Genomic DNA, 17,542 nt, shown 5'->3' with positions numbered 1-17,542 from the left:
TTTAAAAAATTGTGTGGATTAATTATAACAGCGAAAAAAAACTTGTTCATACACAATGTCTTAGTAAAGCAACCTTATTGAACAGAGTGCTTATATTCTTTTGCTTTAGTATAATACAGTTTGAAATGTTATAAAGTTAATATACACATGTTGCATATAATATTTAGAACCTATGGAAAACACATACTTTATTACAACGACAGGATACTACACATTATTTGTTTAGTTTAACTAATGGTTCCTTAACACAACACAAATTACTATGCAGAAGAAAACACATAAATATGCACTGTTTTTCATGGTTTTGGTGTGTTTTTATACAGATTTTTTTGCAGAATTTCTGTTTATGTTAACAAACTCTTTGAAGTCTATGGGGAAAAACCCTCTACAGAAGGTGCATAATCGCACAAACAATGATATCCTGCAGATTTTAAAATCCACACTGCAGCTAAATTTCTGCGTGGAGGTAAAAAGCTAAGTATACATGAGACTAGTCAAATCCTATTCACTTTGATGCTACTGTATTACAATCCTGCTTTTCTGCTCGGAAATCCACATGGAAAAAACACACATAATCCACATCAAGTGCAGTTACCTTTAGGAGCGGCATTGCAATGAAGGGAAACATGACCTTTTTTTGCTACATTTGGTTCTGCAACTCAGCCCCATTTAATTGAACATAATTCAAGTGCAATAGCAGAAACAGCCTATAGACAATTGTGGCACTGTTTATGGAGATTTTCAAAATGTTATATCCAGAAAAGGTCAAAAAAATCAATATCATTCTACAAAGAAACATTACTTATAGGTAACTACTTTATAAAATAAAATATATGCCTAGAATTACTTTTCTATAATACATATTCTCAGGTTGAGAATGTGCTTTATTATTCCTTATGTAAAAATGTCTGACATACTGTCATTTATTGCCATGAATTTCAAGTCATCTTCTAACATTTCCATTTTAGTTAAGCATAGCAAAGTAGTGTAATATTGAAACAACATAGCATAATAACAGTAAAAGTTTGCAATAAGAAGTTTGCACTTTATGTTGAAAAATGCTCCAGGGTAAATTAAGCTCTTGTTTTATCTGCTACTGAGTAGAATACTAGGCATTTGGGATCACCCACAAATTTATAATCACACAAGATTATTAAAATGTGTACACTATACAGGACCACAGAACAAGCTTCCCAGGGTGAGTTTATTAAAGAAACTGAACAAACAAATTAAATATCATTTCATGATCTCCTGAAATGATGGGCTATTAATAGCCATGCCTAATAAAGTTCTATTCAACTTTGATTATTTTGTTTATTATGGTAGATAGCACTTAGTTTTCCTTTTTTAAAGAGAAACAGTGCCTTTACATAAAAGGGAATACAAAAGGCTTATAGCTTGTGTAGTTCTACAAGCTTCTGAAACAAACATATCTTTTATATACCATATTTTTCGCCCTATAAGACGCACCGGCCCATAAGACGCACCTAGGTTTTTGAGGAGGAAAATAAGAAAAAAAATATTTTGAACCAATAGGTGTGCTTTTGGTGGGTTTTGAACTAATTGTGGTCTGTGGATGGCACTGTTATGGGGGATCTGTGGATGGCGCACTGTTATGGGGGATCTGTGGGTGACGCACTGTTATGGGGGATCTGTGGGTGACGCACTGTTATGGGGGATCTGTGGGTGACACTTATGGGGGATCTGTGGGTGACACTTATGGGGGATCTGTGGGTGACACATATGGGGGATCTGTGGGTGACACTTATGGGGGATCCGTGGGTGACACTTATGGGGGATCTGTGGGTGACACTTATGGGGGATCTGTGGGTGACACTTATGGGGGATCTGTGGGTGACACTTATGGGGGATCTGTGGGTGGCTCTTGTTGGGGTCTCTGGATGGCACTGTTATGAGGATCTGTGTATGACAGTTATGGGGGGGATCTGTGGATGACACATATATAGCATCTTATGCTATGTGTCATCCACAGATCCCCTCCATAAGTGTCCCTGTAGTGAATGACCCTCAATACACGCTGGGTGCCGGCATCTGCTTTTATAATGACAGCGGGGCCCGTGCAGTGACTGTATTCTACTACACGGGCCCCGCTCACGGTATAATCCTATGTCTAATAGTTAATTGTATGTAATCACATAAGGAGCGCTGTGTATTACCGGTACTTACAACTACAAGCGCTCGCCTGCTCGGTAGGTAGCAGAGAGGAGGGAGGAGGCAGGCCGGGAGGACGGGAGGACGGACGCTGGCAGTTTGAGTCATACGTCATGCGCCCACGCCGCCTGCTTCATTCAATAAGTGGGCGGCGCATGACGTATGACTCACACTGCCAGCGTCCGTCCTCCCGGCCTGCCTTCTCCCTCCTCCCTCCTCTCTGCTACCTACCGAGCAGGCGATCGCTTGTAGTTGTAAGTACCGGTAATACACAGCGCTCCTTATGTGATTACATACAATTAACTATTAGACATAGGATTATACCGTGAGCGGGGCCCGTGTAGTAGAATACAGTCACTGCACGGGCCCCGCTGTCATTATAAAAGCAGATGCCGGCCCCCAGTCCCGCCTCCCTCACAGCTGATACACCCGCCGCACGGCATCGCTGCGGGTGTATCATTGAAAACTCTGCAAAATCAGCAGCATTCGCCGTATAAGACGCACTGCTATTTCCCCCCCACTTTTGGGGGAGAAAAAGTGCGTCTTATACGGCAAAAAATACGGTACATATAAAGAGAAAGCATTACTCCAAATATCATCCATTTAAGGCATCTTTCACACAACCGTATGGCTTTTTCAGTATTTTGCGGTCCGTTTTTCACAGATCCGTTGTTCTGTTTTTTTTATATGCTGACCTATTGACTTGTATGGAGACACGGAACGTGATTTGCGTGCAATAATAGGACATGTTCTATCTTACAACGGAACGGAAAAACGGAAATACGGAAATGGAATGCATACAGAGTACATTCCGTTTTGTAGCAGAACCATTGAAATGAATGGATCCATATACGGAACGCAAAAAATGGCCCACAAACGGAAAAAAAAGATGGTCGTGTGAAAGAGGCCTTAGTGAGGACCAATTGAGGGCATTAAAGCTTAGAATAAGCTGGAAGATTTGCTGGAAAGAATAAAACTACTAAACAATGTTAAAGATTTATAATTAATGTAATTAACAATGATGAGCGGCAGGGGCAATATTCGAATTTGCAATATTTCGCGAATATTTGGGCGAATATTCATCATATATTCGTGAATTCGAGAATTGGTGATCTCCAGTCATTATTTTCTTGATTGCAAAAATCTGCAATTGAACACTACTCCTAAAGTCAAAGATATTGCAGCCTTCTCATTGGCCCATAAGCAAGAAGCAGTGAGGGATCATGGGTACTGATGAAAACAAATCTAGAATATTTGCGATTATGAAGATATAGCACTATATTCTAGATATTCGCAAATTCTCGAAGTGGCAATATTCGCGATAAAAATTTGCAATTAGAATATTCACGATCAACAATAGAAATTAATTGGGGTCCATCGTGAGCTGGTAGTGACATAAAATGATGGTTCTGTCTATAGTATGTGGCAAACCGCAATGAGAAGGAGGAGGAAGCAATATGGATGCCCTTATTATTATTATTATTATTATTATTATTTTATTTGTCTATTTGCACATTTAGAGGTACTTTGACTTTCTCTACTTTGCTTATTTCAGTACTTTAATAATTACAAAGAAAATGTATTATTAAAAATTTTAAATGTAAAGTTGAGGAATATTATTTATTTACTTCAAACAAATGTGGTGGGGTAGTTATGCTAAACCTAGCATTTACACTGCTATTTTATGTGGTTTTTTTGTTTTGTTTTTTTACCATAACTGGCAAAAATATCCCTTATTTGTGAAAATTCTTCAAAATGGGTTCAAACATAATAGAGGAATTACAGACTGGTTGTTGGAATATTTTTTTTATTTTTTTTATTTTAGCTTTAGTATTGTTAAAAATGAGAACTGGAGTGTGATTGCTTTCTATAGGCTTCTATTACAACAGTTTTGTAGGCATGTCCGAAAATATAGTTTTCAAAATTTCCAAAGGACTGTGGCCAAATCTATTCTGTGAGAAACTCAATGGACCCCTTATATTAAGCTGGCTCAATGACCTTGATGCACACAGTATCCAATAAAATTTGCAGAAGGTGTGCATGTGAACACGATACAAGGATCTGACAAGAATTGACTTTGACGCATAATCTTCTGAGATATAAGACTGTTTTCAATAAATTGATACTTTTGTAAGAGTAAGGCAATGGTCAGATTTCTGCATGCAGTTTTGGAAGCCAAAACTAGGAATTAATTCAAAAAGGAGAAGTCATATCTGTCCTTTATACTTTCTCTGTGTTTATAATCCACTCCTGATTTTAGCTTCCAAAACTACATCAAGAAACCTGACCATAAAGTTGTTGTATTCCTAAGTATCTGTATTAAAAAAAAAATCCAGAGCGCACACAATAGTTTGATAATTTTTGCAACTTATTTTGCAGCTTTATTTTGTTGCCTGGGATCAGCAAAACATCTCATTATCATAAGAAAACATTAGATTTGCATCAATATTAGATCAGTCATCTTGGGTGAACTGCTGCCTTGCTCTGTTTATAGCATTTCAGAGATATGCATTTGAGCTGTTTCAGGGACATAGGAAACTGGTGCCAATAGAGAATTCAATGTCTTCTATGGGCACATTTTCTATACATGTTCTGTGACCTATATGGAATTCACAGCTATGACCATCACCTCTTGTGAATGGTGTGATCTTGTAATACCTGTGTTACACTATATAATAGAGCTATTACCCATACTGAGAGATTTTTAAATACAAAGAGGTTTTCCCATTCTTAGGATCTTAGGATATATCATCAATATAAGATCGGTGGCAGTTCGAATCCCAACACCCAGGCAGATCAACCCACCCCATGGAAGTTTATTTTATGAAAATAATAAAGACATTGGGGTACATTCACTAACCCTGTCACACTTTGATGTGGCAGTCTTACTGTGCGGTTCACTGTGGCAGTTGTAGCCATGTAGGCTGGCTGCATGCTCTTTCGCGTACTGGCTGCAGGCTGACACCTGTGTATGCTGGCTGCTTGGGACTGCATGTGGCTGTCGTGTTGTGTGTGAACTGTTGCCTGTGTTTTTGCCTCCCCACATCCATATCTCTCTGGCTCCTGTCACCGATGCTGTGCAGGCTGGCTGCATACACTTTGTGTACTGGCTTTGGGTGTTCCCATTTATGTCCGCTCTTTGATGCATGCTGGCTATGGCATTGTGGGTGAACAGGTTCTGAGTATGGATGCTTTTCTGTTTGTATCAAAGTGTGGTTCTGTCACTTCTTGTTGCTGTGTAGGCTGACTGCCTATAACCTCGTACTGTCTACAATTAGCCTGTGTATGCTGGTTGTCGTTTGGGCATGCTGGCTGCAGCTTTCTGTGGCTGGTGTGAACTGACACTTGTGATTGTGTGTTCTGTGCTTCTGGTACTCCTGGTTATGATGGGGTTAACATTCCCTGTTCTGTTCCTGGGTGTGGCTTATCAGGTGCTCTCATTATTTCAGCTATTTCTATCTGTGAGCTTTGGGGCTTTTGGTCAGTGTATATTGTGACTTGCTGCGTGTAGCACCTTGCTGCTCACCCAGGAGGTCAGTCTATCTTGTGCCTTGCTGGGTGTAGCCCCTTCCTGCTTATCCAGGGGGTTTTGCCATCTGCCCTTCTATGTGGTGTTGGCTGGCATTGTGATGTTGTTGATGTTATTGCCTTGTCTGATCTTCTGTACATGTACTGTACTGGTGTTGTTGTATCCTTGTCCATGCCTTGTCTAATCTTCTAAACCTGTTCTGTGTCTTGATCCACTCTGTTCCATGTTTAGCCTAGCAGTGATCTAACTGCATCTGACAGCTTGGCAGTGCTCAACTGCTTCTGATCCTGGTCTGTTCCTTGTCGAGCCTGGTAGTGTCTACTGCTTATGATCCAGTCTGTTCCATGTCTTGCTTGCAATGCCTTACTGCTTCTGTTCCTGTCCTATGTATGTCCTACTTTCGTGAGAGGGCTCATGGGTACTCTGGAGGAAGGATCTCCAGTCTGTGTGCAGCTCTGCATGAGACCACCATGCTTCTTTTCTGCATGGGGTCCAGGCATCTGCTTGTGTGCTGGTTCCCATTTGTAATCTAATCCATGTCATGAGTTTGGTTGGGTTCCAGTCCTGTTCCGCTGGTGCTTGCACCAGCGTGGTTCTCTGCAGGGAGCAACCAAGTGTATCGGGACCATCCTGGAGGTGCAACCAGTGAGCCCTTGGCCAAGTTTCTCCCCAACACCAGGGCTCTGTGAAGAATGGGGTTCACTGGCTCTTCTCCCTCTAGGTTTTGCCTCTGGTCTGCCGGTGTACTTGGTTCTGTGGTACTTCTACCACTATTGCCTAACCTGCATATTATTACTGTCATATTCATTTATTATGTGTAATAAGTATTCTGTTGGTCCTTGACTGTTTTTCCCCTGCCCTGTTTGCTATATGTTCCGAAGGTCTGCTCTGGGCCCCTGGTACGTGACAGGCAGTTGGAAAATGCATAAAATTTATCACATTTTAATTGATTTGTTGCATCTTGCTAAGAGTTATACACCATTCCCTTCACTAGCTCAAGGTGACTTTACACCATTTTAAGCTTTATAAAAATGGAGAATGCCATTAATAAATTTGGCATGTTTTATGGTTCTTCAAAGGTACATTCTTTTGTAGTCACTTTTGAAAAGTGTCCAGCAGAGCTCATACAGTGACATGCAGCATTTTCACAGGTTTTTTGGCAAAGCCAAAATACTGGCATACTGGCCTTAGTAAATCTGCCTTATTATCTTCTATATACTTACACTAATTCATTTTTTGAAACTGGACTTAAATTCATGGTATTTTACCTTTAATAATTAACTAGAATGAAGAGTTGAGATCAAAATTATATCCTCAGAAAAGCCTATTAGTCCTATATAATAAATCTGATAAGTCAAGGTCAGCATTTTTGTAAGTAATGTGGCAAGAAAGCATATGATTGAAAGGCGATCAGTAAAGTCATGATGGATTTCATTTAATATTTTTTTTAAATGGCTCTCCGCTCAAAATGTTCATAATTATTCTACGCTGATGGCAGCTACACACCTGCTGTCTTCTATTTTTAGGATTATTTTAGGTGATACATCATCTTATGCCAAATGAAAAACGAAAGGTCACGAGAAATCTGAGATACCATTGTTGCTTGTATTAAAAATAAGAGAAATGAAAGAAACTTAGCATACTTAAGAAAGAAAGTCTTGTAGTCTAAAATACCGACTGACCTTATTTCCATGAGATAATGAATTGCTACAAATGACTGTATGCTTTTTTCATATGAGATAATGAAAACCTACAAATGGTAGTACATAGGTAAAATATAGAACAGCTGAAAATGAAGAACACATTGGGACAGTCACTAATACTGGTGTACCAAGAAGAGAGGGACAGTGATTGAGAAATATAATTTACCAAGCCACTGTTCTCCATCATTTTTCAGCAGAATTCATCTATCCATCTATGAAAACAATGCAAATACTCAATATGCATCTATATTTATTGCCCTCTATTTTATATCTTCATGATTCTGTATATGCACACAGACATTTTTTATACAAAATTTCTGTGCTTATCTATAAGGGGAAAAAAAGTACTTTGCATGCTGTGTTAGATATTGCATGGATTGGGCAATGACATTCTGTAACATGTCACCAGGAGGAAGAAAAATTGAATAAAAGTATGTGGTTATGTGAAAAACCTCTGTATGGATAGAATTTTTATAATCCTAAATGGTCCTGGTACAATACTTCTTTTTCATATGGAACTTAATCTGAGCAAATGGTACAAATATTCTACTAGTACTCAGCTCCAAAACAAATTATATGGGAAAATCAGTACTATGCAGATCTGCAGTTTCCACATTTATACAGAATGTTGTATGGTACTACTGTATATGGATATGTAATAAGGATGAACAAACTTTTTGAAATACGTTTTGCGTCTAATTTTTTATTTTTTTTTATTGTTTCATGTCCGAATCGATTCTGCATGAATCACATATGCTCCTATTGGTTTGCAAATTGGTATATAACACTATGAGGTCTCTCAGGACTGAATAATAAAAAAAAATAATAATCTGTTTATGTCTTATTTACAAATCTTTGCTCGTTCTTTTCCTCCCACCTCCCTTTAAGCTTTTTAATGCAATTGTCATGGGGGAACAAGTAAACCCTAAATTAACCCGCACCTCTGTCCCTGCCTACTTGAAAGATAGCCACTGCTTATTTTAATCCTGCAGATCTTGCACATGGCATTGCTTTTATCTTCTGGATCTGTGTAGGAAAGTTGCCAGATGGGAGATACTCGCACAGAGCTGGCGGCAGCCAAGCTTGGCTTAGGTCTGGCACATCTTGAGCCTGTGCCCATAGTATCAGTTCCCAAGCTGACTATAACAGAAACAGATCTAACCAACCAGGCATGGTGTTCAGCCAGTTCCCTCAGGTTCTCCAGATCCGGTTGTTAAAATTACAGCGGCAGCTGGAGATGAGCGTTTTCATTCCATAGTTTAGCTCCTTAGCATTTTTTAAAGTTGGGTTTTATGTGTGTAGTTTATATATGGTGTATTTATGTATGTGTACCATGTATATTGTGTATTTATGTGTGTTGCATATGTATGGTGTATGTATGTCCACTGTTGATTACGGAACCTGTTGTTAAAAATTTGAATCCCACCCCTGTAACCAACACTTTTATCAGCCTGAAATATGTTACTGTGGGCTCCACAACTCCTCTCCAGTAACCCTACTTCCACCACCATGTGCCACTACTACCACCTCCACCCACATAGTTATGCATGGGGGTTTCGCATCTCCCCATGAATCTCCTCCTCATGGCAGTCCAAAAAATGACTATTTTCACACAAGTCAACAGGGAGACTTTCTTCAGTATCTTCCATTGTGCATGGTGAGTTTTTTTTTTGCCTTTTCTTAGGAAAAAAGAAGACATCACACTAAGAGGGGACAGTGAAGACAGAGATAATGCAATTGAAAGGCTGAGCACATGCCATCAGTTCCCTAAAGGCAACAGAATTCACTAAGTGTCATGGCAGTGAATTCACTGACAGCTACTTGGTATGGTAGGAGTTAAGTTTGCACACTAGCAGATTACTGGGTGCGTAAAGTTGTGTCCTTGCCACACAGATCATTATAGATGACTGAGGAGGAGGAGGAATATGGTAGATTGACAGTAACTGACAATAATGATGACAAGGACACTGGAGGTTTTCACCATACGTTCCCTTTGCTCTTTATTACCTCTGTGGCCTCTACAATCCCTATCAGATGTCACCTTCTCTGATTTAGCTCCCAAGTCATTGTCATAGTCCTCCCCCTCCTTGACACTTTTATCAGACTATGATATGATTTGTCATTGTGGGCTCCCCCTCTCCACCTTTCAGATTTTCTGCTCTGTATTTGCCACTGTCACTACCACTGCCCATTCTGATACCACCATAGCTACAAGTGCTACTACTGCCACCACCAACACAGCTATGCATGGAGTCCTCCACCTCAGCCTTAACCTCTTCCTCATGGCAGTCCAAATGCTGGCAGTTTTCATGCAGTTCATCAATAGTGAGGCTCTTTTAAGTGTCTAGAGGCATTCCGTTATGCATTATGTCATAATAGAAGTCTATGGCCAGCATAACGGATCCGCCCGGTTTCCGTTATGCAGGAGAGGACTGGACGGATCCATTATGCTGGCCATAGACTTCTATTATGATGGAATTCATAATGGAATGCCTTTAAAGGTGTTCCGTTATGCATTCTGTCATGGAATTGCGTTATGGTCCGCGGTAACAGAATCCATCACGCAATGCAGCATATACCCGAACTTAGACTTTAAAACTTGAAGTTCGCTCATCCCAAGACATAATGAAATGCTAGCAAATCGGAATATGGACCCATACTGAATCTGTGTCCCCCTGTACATAGTTTGTGTACGTACATATGTTTTCCATAAGCATAGTCCTTTAGCTGAAAGAGTGTAGAAAATCTCGTGTTTTGTTTCACCCATCATAGTGCTGTATTGTTTCATAGAATAAATATTATAGCAAAGTTTCAAATATATTCTGTTAAGTAGGCCATGGCCAAATACTTTGAGGTAAATACTAATATAATATGTAATATACATTATGAGCATTAGCAAATAGCAAGCATAATATGTAACGGGCACCAATCTGCAGATCATAAACTGTGACAGTTTTTTTTTTTTTTTTTTTTCATTTTAGTCTGACAGAAACAGTAAAGCCACTGAGAGCTGCCTGTCAACGAGCCCTAATCTTAATGAGAACGGCTGAGCATAGCTCTACTGTATCAGTCAGAAGAAAATAAAAAAAAAGTGTGGCTGAAGAGAAACAATATTGTTCCACTTGCAATAGCTGCAACACCAACCGACTTTTTAATATAGATATTTTCTAAAGCTGAGCTTCTGTTCTGCTAAGATGACCCAAAACACAAAGAAATTCAAATACTACAGAAGTACAAAGGGAACAATGTTGTAGGAAGTATAAAAGATTGTTGAACACAACCCCAACCCTTTAGGTGTAATGATGGGTTCTGGCCTAATCATTGATCGCACAAAGATAATTAGAGGCTGTTAATCACCTGCGTTTTGTGCAGTGCGTCATGTTATTATTAAAATCATTAGCATACGGGTTTGTTATGGTTGGCCATATTTGAAAACAGGGACTTCATAAATTACATGATTTTGTTGCCCATTTTTATTCTGAAGGTTTTTCGTTAAGACTGCAAATTGAATAATAATCCATTTGAATGCTGTAATAATAGGATAATGTGTAAAAATGCTATAAAGGCTAAACATATATTTGTAATTGTTTTCATTTGCTCCAGAAGTGTTCATACTTTATATTTTTTGGAGCTGATTAAAAAATAATTGAATTCAAGAGGTAATGTAATGCTTACTTTATTTCAAAATAACGCAGAAAATATTACTCTTTATTTGATTAACCGGTACTTCAGGTTTACAGATTTTAGTTGACATCTGACAAACTTATTGAGTGCAACTGAAAAACACAGCAACATTCACGTAAAAAAAAAACTGCCATGGTGGTACTCTATCTTTAAGTTAAAGGGGTTCTCTGGTAATGATTTAAAATGACGAACAGTGATCGGTCCTAGTATGTGAGAAGGACTGAATGTAACCACTTGCAGACCTGCTATGATGGTGATGGACGAGGCCTAACTAAGCACTTCATTGCTCTACTATGGATGGAAATGATGTGGTCCTGTCTATGATATAGCATCATGGCTGAGCAGCCTGACTGGAACACTCACTTAGGTGCAGTATATGCAGGTTCCAGAGCGTAATGTGTAGTGAGGCCCAGTGACGTACCTACCATATAGGCAGACCACGCAGCTGCTATGGGGCCCGTGAGGAAGGGGGGCCCGCAGTGGAGGAGAGTCCCCGCCCCGTCTATCTTTCTGTCTCCCGTCTGCTAGCCCCGCCTCCTATCTCCGCCTCCCACCTGCTAGCTACGCCTCCCGCCTGTTAGCTCCATCACGCCTGATTCCTCTGGATTGCTACAACCCCACCAGTAATGAAGTAAGTGACGTGAGGACAGTGCAGAGGTGTATGTGTGGAGGGGGTCACTCAGCTTTCCCAGGCTATTCCTCTGCACATATGCCATTCAGAACAGGAGGAAAGCTGGTTGTCACTACATTATGTAATGTGACTCAGCTTTCCTGATGTCCTGCATGGCCCAAGTGCAGAGGCATGAGAAGATATGAGGGTAGGTGGGAGTTGTGTTACTTAGCTTTCTCAGACTATTCTCATGTCTCTCCACATGTGCCATGCTGGACAGCAGAAAAGCTGGGTGCTATTACATCATGTGATGTCACTTAGATTTCCTGCTATCCTGCAAGGCATAAATGCAGATAATAAGAACATGGAAAGGCAGGGGGGAGGGGTTCACTCAGCTTTCCCAGAGACTCCTGTCTCTGCACATCTGTCATGCAGGATAGCGAGTAATGTCGGTGTCTCCCAGCTGTCCTGCATGACACAGAGGATGGATGGGGGAGGGAAGGGGGGCACTCACTTCATCAAACTTTTCTCATATGCATGTGCCATGCTGGACAGCAGGAAAGTTGGGTGGTATTATATTATGTAATGCCCTAGATTCTTGTCAATATATGCTGAACACCGCCAGAACCTACCAGATCCCATTCACTATAATGGGTCTGTTGGGTTCCAGCGTGAGTACTGCCATTTAAATAATGTCATCTGTGTATTTGATTCCAGGGTCTTTAATATTGCGCATTAATAATATTGCTATGCAACTGTAATTAATTGAATTTCATGCATTGTGCCTGGTTTCCCAAAAGGTGGCAGTGTATCTGGCAGAGAGAGATATTTATTTAGAATGGAACTTACCATTTCATTCTCCCCCTTTTGGGCAGAAGTGGGCAAGTCCTGCTTTCTATTAAGGGAGGGGTTGCACAAAGCTACAGTTAGTCTAGAGTCAATAGTGGGTCTAGAGTGGAGTTGGAAAGAGTAGATACATGGCGCAGTGAGGGGAGCTCCCCCATCCTGCAGCAGGAGTCTTTCATGGGAAGCAGCTCACAGAGTACCATGACTTCTCAGTTTATGGACAGCGTATTATGAGGGGGTCAAAAGCCAAAGACACCCCACTCAAAGGTATTAGAACTGTCAGAAAGTCTACCTACCAAAGCCAGAGTTGACCACTGCAGAGAAAGAAAAAGAAAGGTATCCGAGTTTGCCTGCTAGTTTACCCAAAACCTGATAGAGCCAGAGAAAGACCAAATATTGTCTGGATGCAAGTTTATTTAAGTAAAGCCATTGAAAGTCTGGACTTGGATTATTCTCCACCAGCTATGACTCTCTCCTTTATTGCTATAGAGCCTAACCATAGGCAGCAACGTTATCCAGGTAGGAGCACCGTGACACACTATCTATTCAGCCAAAAAAAGAGATGAAAAACCTCAGCACTCCCAGTCCTGAGTCCAATCTTGTGTTTACTAACACCGAAAAAAATAGCAACGTTTCGACACCAAAGTCTTTTTCAAGCTAGGTGTTAATAAATACAAGATTGGACTCAAGACTGGGAGTGCTGCAGTTTTTCATCTCTTTTTTTTGGCTACCAAGGGGGCCCTTAGTTCGGGGCCTGACACTGCCTGCACCGCTGCCATTCTTTATTGAAATCGACTAACAGTGGTGCTGTCCTGCCTACATGTTGACACAATATCTATTCAGGCCATATCACCACTCGACATTCCTAAAAACCTGGGACGCGATAGGATAATTAAGAAATGTAAGGAATGGAAGCTCCATATTAGATTAAAATTATGTTCCAAAATGTTTTACGGTATACTAGAATAGGGTTTATCAATACAGCAGAACTGACCTTGCAGTTTAGCATAACTCATCCTCATATCATGAGTTATCTATGTTTTCCATGTACCGTAGGCAAATGACCTGTTTAATTTTGATTAATTATTATCAAATTAAATGAACAGTAAAATCAACTCGGCTACATCAGTATTCTCATACAGTATTTACTTATAAAAACACTAAGGAAGACTATAGCAGTATATTGTATGTACTTGCCTGTAATTGTTCTTCTAATGCAGCTGTAGCTTTATCTCCACTTGCTTCATCCACTACTACCACCATATGCGTAAGAGAATTCACCCTAACTTGTTCTTGCTCTAAGTCATCTTGTAAAACCTAAGAAAACACAGAAGAAATTGAAAATAATTACTTTATCCATCTGTTTTACATTGTGAAGTAAATAGTAAGTATTTTATCTACTCAGTATATGCTCTACAATCTGATTTCTAAATCTGTCATTTTCCAAGCCATAAAGTGAATGCCTGTTTTTACAAATCAATTTGCTATTTAATTAGTTTGAAAGTTCTGTACTGATTAATTTCTTACTACCGTATATTTGAAAAGGGATGGAGCTTTGTTTTTTTTACAGTTCCAGATCCCCTACATAGATATAAAATTAAATGGTAAAATGCTGGCTGCCTGCAGACACATGGGTTGGATTTGATACAAATTTCAGTTTAATTACATGTGAAACTACAATCCACATTCCATGCATATAAATTGGGTTTCCTCAACCCCATTCGCATGCATCTGAATTTTTTTTTGTGCCACTTTGGGAAAATCTGCAGCATAATAATTAGCATCCATGAATTCTGCACTGAAAAGCACTGGATGATCCCAATGGGGTGATCCTTCTTAGATTCAGTGGCAGTTCAAACTTCTACAGGCAAAATGTTATGTTACACGGCAGCCGTCTAGATTAGTGGCTGCCCTTTAAACACAAGGATGGCTCAAGATCTAGTACATGGCCTAATACAGACTGTATGGTTAATGAATGTGATACGAATTAGCTGTGTAGTCAAATAGGGTGTTTATGCATAAGGACTGGTAGAGATAAGTGGCTAACTTTGGTTTTACATGTGTTTATGATAGACTTGTAGAACACCTATGAAATATATGATTCAAGTGTGAGTATTTACTGCAAGTGTACATGTGCCAATTTGCTGAGTGACTGAGTGGTCATTTCCTGTAGGTCAAGAGGGAGCAAGAAGTAGGGCCCTATGGATTACCTAGAAGCAGGGTTGCCAACCGTTTCTTGCTGTGACTGTGATATGTACACTACACATCAGGTTGAGGAGGGCAGCACCGCAGATCTCCTCTGGGCTCCCCTTGACTACTAATGCTGATGTGATGTTAGTAGGTGTTAGCTTGCAATCTTGGAAGCTGGTGGAGAAAGGATCTAGTAGGGATGCAGATTAGAGCTTCTGATGGCAGGATCACCTTTTTTACTGTATATTTGGACAGTGCACGATACTGTGTACTAGAGGTGCATTTATTAAACTATTTATGCCACTTTTTGTGGCATAAATAGGTTGAAAATTTTGTCGCACACCATTTGTGCGGTCAAATTTGCAACATTTCCCCCTTTATAGCATTGTTCTAAAGCAGTGACAAAAGGGGGTGCAGTGTGTACAGGCTGAGAGGCCCTGCTCATTTTAAATTTTTCTCAACAGTTTTTTGCCGTGGAAAATGGCTTAAATCTTAACCATACACCGGATACCTAGAATCCTATCTCCCCCTATAGGATCCTGGAACTAATGTCAGGACTGAGTCTACCTGTTCCTCCAAAGCTAAGGAGTATCCCTCAGGCCTAAAGACAAACAACAGGGAATGGCAACACACATATATATATATATATATATATATATATATATATATATTACAAAAAGGAAAGGAAACACTTATCTACAATGAAGGTTTGGTAGCACCAGGAACTCAGCCAAGAACCAAACACAAGCTAACCACAAGTCTAACAGAAGTTATAAACTGGATAGCATAGTGGGGAAAAAAACAATAAATAGAGAAGGTTAAATGACCACAATAGCCACACCTGGGGAAAGAAGGTGTGGCAAGCACCAGAAACAACACAGACGTCATTTGATCCAAAAGGAAAACATGTGAGATCAAACCACGTGTTGCCAGTCTTACAGATCTCTTGCCACCAGTTGCGGGAACATTTGTATGTCTCGATACGTCTGTGACACTAAACTTATGTAGAGGTCTGTGCCTCCATATAACTTTGGTGCTTCCTTCAGCATAACAGATGGACTTTGCATTCTATATATACAGACATTGCAGTGTCACAGTTGTCATACTTCTGTAATTTACACACAGTCAACAACAAAAACAGATGTTTTTTGGCATTCACAGTGTCTGGGATTTTTCTTTTAAGGTTGCATTGCAAATTTGCTAATACATGACATGCACAGTACAAAGAGTGGGGGAGATTTATGTAACTGGTATAAAGTAGAACTGGCTTAGTTGCCCATAGCATCCAATCAGATTCCACCTTCTATTTGCCAAAGAAGCTATGAAAAGTGAAAGGTGAAATCTGATTAGTTGCTATGGGCAACTAAGCTAGTTCTACTTTACACTCGTTTAATAAATCACCCCCATTGTTCTCGGCCTTTACTGATACCAAACTAAAGGGGGAAAAAATACTCTCCTGCAACTCTAAGGGTACAGTAAGGCTACTTTCACACTAGCATTCGGGTGTCCGCTCGTGCGCTCCGTTTGAAGGGGCTCACGAGCAGCCCCGAACGCATCCATCTGGCCCTAATGCATTCTCAGTGGAGGCGGATCCACTGAGAATGCATCCGCCTGCCAGCGCTCAGCCTCCGCTCCGCTCAGTGAGCGGACACCTGAACGCTGCTTGCAGCGTTCGGGTGTCCTCCTGGCCGCGCGGAGGCGAGCGGATCCGTCCACACTTACAATGTAAGTCAATGGGGACGGATCCGCTTGAAGATGACACTATATGGCTCAATCTTCAAGCGGATCCGTTCCCCATTGACTTTCAATGTAAGGTCTGAACGGATCCGCTCAGGCTACTTTCAGACTTAGAAAATTTTCTAAGTAATAATGCAGACGGATCCGTTCTGAACGGATGCAAACGTCTGCATTATCGGAGCGGATCCGTCTGATGAAACATCAGACGGATTCGCTCCGAACGCTAGTGTGAAAGTAGCCTAACACGATCAGGTTTCCTGATACAGTTTTGGAAACCAAAATCAGAAGTGGTTTATAAAAGTAGAGAAAGTATAAACAGCAGATAAGACTTCTATTTTTTTTAAATACAGTATGTCCTCACTGCTGCTATGCAACCATAGCATTGGAGCGTGGCTTCTAAAAAGGGGTAAAGTTAATGTCATAAAAAATTTTGGTCTGTACTTCATTTTTGGTTCAGTTGTTCAGAAATAATTGAAGAGCAGTTGGCAACCCTTACTGGAAGATGAGAACATAAGTTATAGGGATATCATATATTATATTTTTTTCTATTCTTTTTAACCTATTCTGAGATTTAAAAATAAAATAAAAATAAAAGTGTATATATATATATATATATATATATATATATATATATATATACAGTACAGACCAAAAGTTTGGACACACCTTCTCATTCAAAGAGTTTTCTTTATTTTCATGACTATGAAGGCATCAAAACTATGAATTAACAAATGTGGAATTATATACAGTACATAACAAACAAGTGTGAAACAACTGAAAATATGTCATATTCTAGGTTCTTCAAAGTAGCCACCTTTTGCTTTGATTACTGCTTTGCACACTCTTGGCATTCTCTTGATGAGCTTCAAGAGGTAGTCCCCTGAAATGGTCTTCCAACAATCTTGAAGGAGTTCCCAGAGATGCTTAGAACTTGTTGGCCCTTTTGCCTTCACTCTGCGGTCCAGCTCACCCCAAAGCATCTCGATTGGGTTCAGATCCGGTGACTGTGGAGGCCAGGTCATCTGGCGCAGCACCCCATCACTCTCCTTCATGGTCAAATAGCCCTTACTT

The 17,542-nt window shown here is 40.1% G+C and overlaps 1 protein-coding gene across 1 annotated transcript in view; it reads right to left on the bottom strand.

Moving 5' to 3' along the window:
* Positions 1-17,542, bottom strand: part of DMD (dystrophin) — a 3,443,536-nt gene that overhangs the window by 2,301,070 nt on the left and 1,124,924 nt on the right. Inside the window, 1 exon segment of the mRNA XM_040424996.1 lies at positions 13,742-13,861. Coding sequence (XP_040280930.1) covers positions 13,742-13,861 — 120 coding nt within the window.

Source organism: Bufo bufo, chromosome 3 (assembly GCF_905171765.1).
Source record: "Bufo bufo chromosome 3, aBufBuf1.1, whole genome shotgun sequence".
In the NCBI taxonomy this organism is placed as follows: Eukaryota; Metazoa; Chordata; class Amphibia; order Anura; family Bufonidae; genus Bufo; species Bufo bufo.
Note: the sequence above shows the minus strand (reverse complement) of the source record. Positions and strands in the feature narration are given on the sequence as shown.